The sequence below is a fragment of the Olea europaea genome, unplaced genomic scaffold (genome assembly GCF_002742605.1).
Source record: "Olea europaea var. sylvestris unplaced genomic scaffold, O_europaea_v1 scaffold1586, whole genome shotgun sequence".
NCBI lineage: Eukaryota > Viridiplantae > Streptophyta > Magnoliopsida > Lamiales > Oleaceae > Olea > Olea europaea.
In genome coordinates, this window is record NW_019233479.1 from 134,554 (window position 1) to 142,745 (window position 8,192).

Consider the following 8,192-nt stretch of genomic DNA (forward strand, 5'->3'; position numbering starts at 1 on the left):
ATTATTCATTAAAAAAGATATATTTTGAGAATATTTTTGAACTTATATTGTATTTATTTCATTTTTGTCTTCTCATTGAAAAAGTTTTGATTGATTGAATGAAACTTTTAATTATTATATTCATCAAAATTTTTATCTAACACTTGATATATCAGCCTCTCTTAATACTTAATTCACTTTATCATGTATCAAGAGTGGAGTTCATTGTAAAATATTTTCTGATACTTGTGGGTCATATTAATGTCCCGTAAAGTTCAATAGTATGGTGTCATATTGAGATCTCATAGAGCTCAATATTGTATAAGAATAAGTGCTCTTTGTTTATAAGTCACCGAAAGCATTGTAAAGGGTTAAATTGCACCATAATTCAATCAGTAAAGTGAAAAGGCCTTGCTCATGTCATAGATCATTGCGTGGGATTAAACCTTTACAATTATGTCTTTGCATTATCTCTTTCCTTTTACTTATAGCCCTTACATGTGCGCTTATTATTTAAATTAGTCCATTTAGTGTTTACCTAATTGAATTTAGGTTAATTCTTTAAAAAAGTTTTAAAAACTAATTCATCCCCTCTTGGATAGTTATTTTTTATTTATCACTTTAAACTTGATGATTAAATTGATACATATTTTCGTGACATGCGTACTGACGAAGATTTTGGAGGATTCTAGGGTCTTATTGATAGTGCACATAAGTTGGTTGTGAAAAATTAAACATAAAGTGTATTCATATGTCTTCAAGCTTGTGGCATTGACTTTAATTCTCTTGGCTACTGTTAGAGTCTAGAGAGCATTTTCTATAGCGTCGTATGTCAAAATTGTCCGCACAATTGAATCGAATATCAGTGATTGAATGATATTGTATACATAATGTATTAGATAGTATTGAAAACAATATAATTATGGAATGTTATCAAAGTATGAAAACACATAGAGAACAATTATAATAAGATATTAAATACTTCAATTTTTTCACAACTTTTTTATTAGATTGATTATATCCTTCTAACTTAAATTTTACGTTCACCACTATCCCTAATCTGAGTCTTTGAGGAAGACTATAAGATAGGCTCTTGTGAACAACCTAATGGTCAAAGTCTAGGTCAAAGTCTATTTAAACCTTCGAGCAAAATGCAACAAAAGAAGATGAAGAAAATTCCATTCCTCCTCCCTCAATAAGTGAAATGTATTAACTAACGTTGTCAGATGGAGCAATAAAGATCAAAGAACGACAACCACTCATTCTTATACCAATGTTTTTAAGGATGGAAGGAGCACTTTAAGGTGTGCCCCTTCATTACTAGCATATGGTATTTACAATTTAGCCCCTATCTGATGAAGGATTAAAAATCATATTTTTAGTAGATTTTGATAAGATTTTAATAAAAATTAATGAAATATTTGATTAAAATTAATGGTTAACTTTAACTTATATTAAAATTTAAATTTTAATCCCTATCAAATTGCGGCTTAGTCAGCTAAACGTTCTAGCTTGTTACTATCTATCCAAATTAGAGCAATTGGATTAAACCCTTTGTTGATCTCAAAAACCGTTCCTCTAATGTGGCCAACAGATCCCAAGACCTCTCATGTCCAAGTAAGCCATATTCCTGCACGCTAGAACAAATCGTTAGCCACACACGGCCTTCTCTGGTAGGGGTGGAGCCGGTCGTGCACGCTCTGACGGTTAAATCAATTCTAGGAAGAAATGTGTAAGTGTGGGAGGGCTTTTAACGTGAGTCTCCAATATAGAAATGCGGGTCGATATTAGGAATAAATAAAGAATGTAGAAAGTCAAGTTAAATTATCAAAATTTAAACTTGTATTACCTCCTGAATGACACAAAGTGTGAACTTTTATAGTATGAGACAATGAGCGAGGACTGTCAAATGAGAAGACACGTGGCCTCAACCATATGGGTATAACTTCACATCATGAGCATCAATCAATTCCAAACTATTAATGTCAGTACCAATTCTTCTTCCATAAACTATAGCCTTTGGCAGTAGAATTGACCAAGTAGGTTGGTTGTAGCGATGGTGGCAGGGAGTTATCACATCAGTAATTTCAATTAATAGATTCATTTCCAAAGATTTCCTGCCAGGCCTGTTCTTTAGTTTCCTTTAGCCTCGCCCCATGCCTAAGAGGCTCATCCTCAAGAGTTCAGCAGTGACATGGGCTCGGCCACCTCACAAGTTCGTCCCACGGGGCTCTACCATGAGATTTTAGCCACATGGCATGTCTTGATGAAGTCAACTGCCAATGTTATAAAAGGCATAACACCCTTAACATGGTGAAAACAACTTATACCAATGGAGTCAAGAATTTAATCTCCCTTTAATAGCTTAATTCCCATTTGGATTAAAAAAATAAACTCTTAACACGTATCCAAATTCAATGCTAAATTTGGACTAAGCATTTATATAAATACATTAAATATTATTTTAAAATAGTATTTTCTTAAATCCCATCGACTAAGCATTTATATAAATGCATTAAATATTGCTTTAAAATATTATTTTCTTAATTCCCATTGACTAAGCATTTATATAAATACATTAAATATTGTTTTAAAATAGTATTTTCTTTTCATCAATCACTCTAATTTGGACTAAATAGAAGAGATTCCTTGTCAAATGAATACATCTTATGTTCAAACACGTGAAACATAGAATAAATCAGAATATTGATTATGAGAAAGAGAGCATGTAAGCAATATGGGAATAGGATTTAAGAGATGTTAAATGTATTATATAAATCTTGTTTTAGGATTGAAGAGAGGTTAAATATATCACATAAATCTTGTTTTTAATATTCTCTGACCATATGTGCATATTCAAAAATGTCGCTTGCATAATTTTATCTGATCTAAATATAATATTGAACCACTTCATCTTCAAGTTTAAATTACTGATGATCAGAACGTGTATTCATTTAAATTTTATCTCAAATAATTTTAACTGTACATTTTATTGCCGTGTGAAAAATCCAGTGGGAAACTAAGGCATTAAGATTCTATTCCAACTACAAAATAATCTGAATAGTTTCTAGAATGAAAAGGACTTGAATAACGTAAGTCGGTAGCCCACTCCACACTTGAATATGCTATCTCGTTTCGTGATGCACAACTTGCAGGCCATTCTTGTCCTTTACCCATTAAGAGTCATCACATTTTATGTCACAAAAAAACTTTTAATTTTCACTTTTGTACGTTTTTCCCTTTTTTGTTGAACAATCACTTTAGTGAGTTACGCGTACAAGAAGATTAAAGAAAAATTAAGGCTTGAAAAAACGAAGAAGAAAGAATCTAGTTGCTTGTACGTGTGCTACGCGTACAAGAAGAAAATTCAAACCAAGATAGTCAAATAATGCTATTTTATTTAGACTGATGATGTTCACCATACACTCCAACTATTATCTTGTACAGTTGGATATTGATGTAGAACTAACGCTAGTCTATAAAAGAATTGGTTTCAATTACACTTTTGCTAGTTTTCTTCGAGTAAGAACATTATACTCATTTTCTTGATAGTGTAATGGCTGGGGAAGAAGAAAATGGGCAAGATGGGTACACTCAAGATGGGACTGTAGATCTAAAAGGGAACCCTATTCTTAGATCCAAGAGAGGAGGATGGACTGCTTGTTCTTTTGTTGTTGGTATCTCTCTCTCTCTCTCTCTCTCTCTCTCTCTATTTCTCTCTCTTTCCACTACTAAGTGGTACTCTATCTTTTCCTACTTGTAAATGCTTGGAAGGGCCATATACACACTTTGTTTTCCTATGTTTTAGGAAATCTTAAGACCTCTTTCTTCCCCCCAAAGAAAGATTTCTGTGCCCTATTGGTTTTTCTTTAACAATTAAGTTGAAAACAGTATGTTTTCTTGTGTTTCTTTTCCTTTAAAACCAAAATTTCTTATTTACCTCGTCCAACCAAAACTAAGAAAATATTGCCATGTGGCCCACCTTTTTTCCCTAAAAAAGTTAGATGAACCAAGAATCCCTAATGACACAAAGAAAGCACCACAACTTAACCTCGACACTTCGCTCCATACTTCGTTTCGAACTCACAAAACTCGTAGTGGAAAAAGTCTTTTTAAGGCAATTATCACTACTTACGAATCTAAACATAGATTACGAATGGGTTGCGACCTAAAGTTAGGTTCAAAGTTCAAAATATAAACTAACACCTTTATGTCATTGTAGCTATTTTCCAACCAACTAGCATTTAATTGAACAACTCATATGAAGATAGTATATCTTTATACATTTGTAATTAGGTCAACAAAATCGTCGTATCAGACTGTTGACTTAAATAAATGACTTTTGTTATGTGCAGTTTACGAAGTTTTTGAACGAATGGCCTATTATGGGATATCCTCGAACCTCATAATTTACTTGACCAAGAAACTGCATCAGGGCACAGTTGAGGCAGCTAACAATGTCACCAATTGGGTAGGCACTATTTGGATGACTCCTATTTTGGGTGCATATGTCGCAGATGCTCTTCTCGGTCGTTATTGGACTTTCCTTATTGCATCGGCAATATATCTCTTGGTACGTCACATAACATGTTAATTATAGATGATCATTTTTTTAGAGTATCACTTCTTTAACACATTCATGCTTTTAAACTCGACTTAAACATTAAAAACATGGGTTAAAAGAATTTATTATTCCGTTTGATTCCGATTCTTTGGTCACAAAAATGAAAAATATGACCATTATTCATTATATCAAGTCACCATATTTAACTTTCTATAACTTGTGTGGGTTCTATAACGACTATATTTTTCATTCTTATTTTTAAATTTATGGGAAACGAACGGGCTAGAAACTTTCAAATAAAAAGCCAATTGGTGGACCAGTGCTTTGGGTCACCTTGTTCCTGATTGAACCAAGTGGTTGATTAGATTTTGTTCTGATTTCGATCTGCATGGGTTTCAGCATCTAACTGGACAGGTGTTTCAAGTCGGACTAGCCGGCTTGGCTGATATATATCGAAATAATAGTGAAAGATAGTGAAAGCTAGTAGATTACAGATATATTTTTGACCTTTATTAGGTATGATTGCATTAAATATATTTGAAATTACTCTTAAGGATTGTGAAAGATAATGAGAGATAGTTGAAGTGAAATATCCAACTTGCAATAGGCTGGCTTTCTCGACCTGTGAGGGTCCATATATAGTTTTTTTAATAACATATTCTTCATTTATTATTGGGAATATCGAGAAGGAGATTTGACTTTTTATATTTGGAGTTTTAATGGGGCATTAATGATAACTTTCGATATAATTAGTATTTAAGATTGTTTATCAAACAAACCTATGTTGATTAATGAAATAAATAGAAAATCTTTTTGCATGAGAGGGAATCTTTAAAATACATATGAAAAGCATAATCCAATTGATGCATGTGAATTAACTACCAAGATCATTAATATATAGATATATATTGTACTATATTCAGTGGCAAAGGGCAGCACTGGGACCCAGCCCATTCAATTTTTGATGGGTAAAAAAATATCTTTAGAATCAGCTCAGTACAATTTTTTTTTTTCTTTTTTGGGGTCCCTCCTAAACTTCGCCTCTGACTATATTAGGATAGAAAAATTCTACTTGTACATAATTATTGCACATAATGTGGTCCATAATATGATCTGGCAATCATCCGATTGTTGATATGTAAGTGTGAGATTTGAAATAGAAGTTGGATACAGTGCCATGTGTAATTATGGATACCATTATGTAGACAATTATATACACGTAACACTTTCCTATTAGGATAAGCCACTATGTATATGGTAGCTAAGTATTAATTATAGCGTTGATACCGAAGAGGATCATTTAGTTGTAGCAAGAGCATGAAAAGTTGAGCGTTTCTTATCACAACTTTTTTTGGTAACAAAAGTATTTACCGGTTATTAATTATAGTGTTGATACCCTTTAAAGATGGCTTTAGTGATGAAAAAGTCAATCGACTCAAGTCATTTTTTTTTTCTAACAAATAAAATTAAAATCCTAAATAAGGTAAAATGGAGTAGTTAGTGAGTTTAGTACTGAAAGTTAACGAGAGATTTCTTCGCTTATGAGTATTTTATAATTTCTTCTACATTAACAATTCTTATTCATAGTTTCGAATCAAATATTTTCATTCGAAAAATTTAAGTATTCATAGTGTATACATGTATTCGGGCTTGAATATATACACACGAAAAGTTGACTTGGAAGTTGGAATTTGGTCTTATAAGGCAAGTTAGTCATTAGTTTTCTTACTAAAAAATTAGCATAGGGCCAATTTGGATTTAAAATAATATATTACTTCAGGAAAATCAGCTACTTGACCATAAATATTTGTGTCAATTTTTTTTTAATAATCCATAGGTTACATTATTGTCCAACTGGGTTTTGTCATATGTGTAAACTTCAGTCAACTACTGGTATCTCAATTATTTCTCTCGTGCAATGAATCATGCAAGTGGTTGAGTTATTTGTTTGCATTTAATTAACTCATTTTATCATTAATCATTACTAAACATGTGAATTCTTGAAAATAAAATTTTAGATAATAATTTGGTCACATCTTTAATGAAAATATTAAAGGACATATAATATCATTACAAATAAAAGATACCCAATCTATGTCTCCCATCATTATTTAATTACATGCTAGTTATTTTAATATTTGTTGACCTCGAATTTCAACGAAATCAAGTGAACCACCTAATTATCACATGCACGCTAAAACATATCATGGGGGGTGCAAAGGCCACCGTCCCAGAAAAATGGTTTGATGATTGTTCCACTCCAACGATCAAGTCAACTGTCGAAATAGGGAGGATTAGTGTAAGAGAGACCGTTGAAGTGAATTTTGGCTAGGTTACAATGCATGCAAATTTAGTGAATAAGAACTCACGTACATATAGAGCGAGGGAAATTGGTAAAGGTAGATTTAGTAGAACGGCCCAAGCCCAAGCCTCCGGTTGGCATCCTCGATGCTCAAATAAACTAATGTGGAATTCCTTTCACCACGTGCATGCCACATAATTCATAAATAGATTATTTTTGTAAAATCGCTCGTCTTATTTAAAATTTCTAAATTTCCGTTTCTATGAATACAAATCTTGTGAAATAAATAATTTTTTTTCACCTATTGACAGGGAATGTCCATGCTAACCCTAGCAGTATCAGTACATGGGCTAAAGCCCCCTCACTGTGTGGATCCAAATATAGCCAACTGCAAAAAGGCAAACACACTGCAACTTGCTGTATTCTTTGGTGCTCTCTACACTCTAGCACTTGGAACTGGTGGTACAAAGCCCAATATTTCGACTATAGGGGCCGACCAATTTGATGAGTTCGACCCGAAAGAGAAGGCCCACAAACTTTCTTTCTTTAATTGGTGGATGTTTAGCATATTTCTTGGGACACTATTTGCCAACACTGTTCTTGTTTATATACAAGATACTGTGGGCTGGACCCTTGGATATGGGCTTCCAACTGCAGGCCTAGCGATATCGATTATGATTTTCTTGGCTGGTACCCGATTTTATAGGCACAAGAAGCCCACAGGAAGCCCATTTACAAAAATGGCTAAGGTCATAGTGGCTTCCCTAAGAAAGTGGAAGGTTACAGTCCCAACTGACCCAAAAGAACTTTATGAGCTTCATTTACAAGAGTACACTAAGAAAGGGAAATACCGAATCGATTCTACACCGAGCCTAAGGTTTGTTCTTTACTCTTTTTATCTTAACATGTCACGCCATCTCCAAATTTAGTCCCGATTTGACCCTCATTTCTTAAAACTCATATTCAATCGCATAAACCTAGTCTTTTGATTAACATTCCTTGGCCCAAGTTTTTAATCAGTACCAAGATGGATCTACTACAGTGATGAAAAATTATTTATGAGGTCGACCCTTGATTTATAGTTGGCTTTTAATATGTTTAATGCTTTTACTTATGCAGGTTTCTCAACAAAGCATGTGTAAAAACTGATTCTACTAGTCCTTGGATGCTATGTTCAGTGACTCAAGTAGAGGAAACGAAACAGATGCTAAGAATGATCCCAATTTTAATAGCCACCTTCATTCCAAGCACAATGATTGCACAGATAAACACCCTTTTTGTCAAACAAGGAACTACACTTAACAGACATGTAGTCGGTAACTTCAATATTCCCCCAGCAAGTTTAGC

At 33.3% G+C, this 8,192-nt stretch overlaps 1 protein-coding gene across 1 annotated transcript in view; it reads left to right on the forward strand.

Annotated features, from left to right (window-relative positions):
* Positions 1 to 3,417: 3,417 nt before the first annotated feature.
* Positions 3,418 to 8,192, forward strand: part of LOC111376954 (protein NRT1/ PTR FAMILY 5.2-like) — a 4,908-nt gene continuing 133 nt past the window's right edge. Inside the window, exons 1-4 of the mRNA XM_022999968.1 lie at positions 3,418 to 3,656; positions 4,335 to 4,552; positions 7,157 to 7,722; positions 7,965 to 8,190. Of these exons, the coding sequence (XP_022855736.1) occupies positions 3,536 to 3,656; positions 4,335 to 4,552; positions 7,157 to 7,722; positions 7,965 to 8,190 (1,131 nt within the window). The 5' untranslated portion in view covers positions 3,418 to 3,535. The remainder of the gene's footprint in view (positions 3,657 to 4,334; positions 4,553 to 7,156; positions 7,723 to 7,964; positions 8,191 to 8,192) is intronic.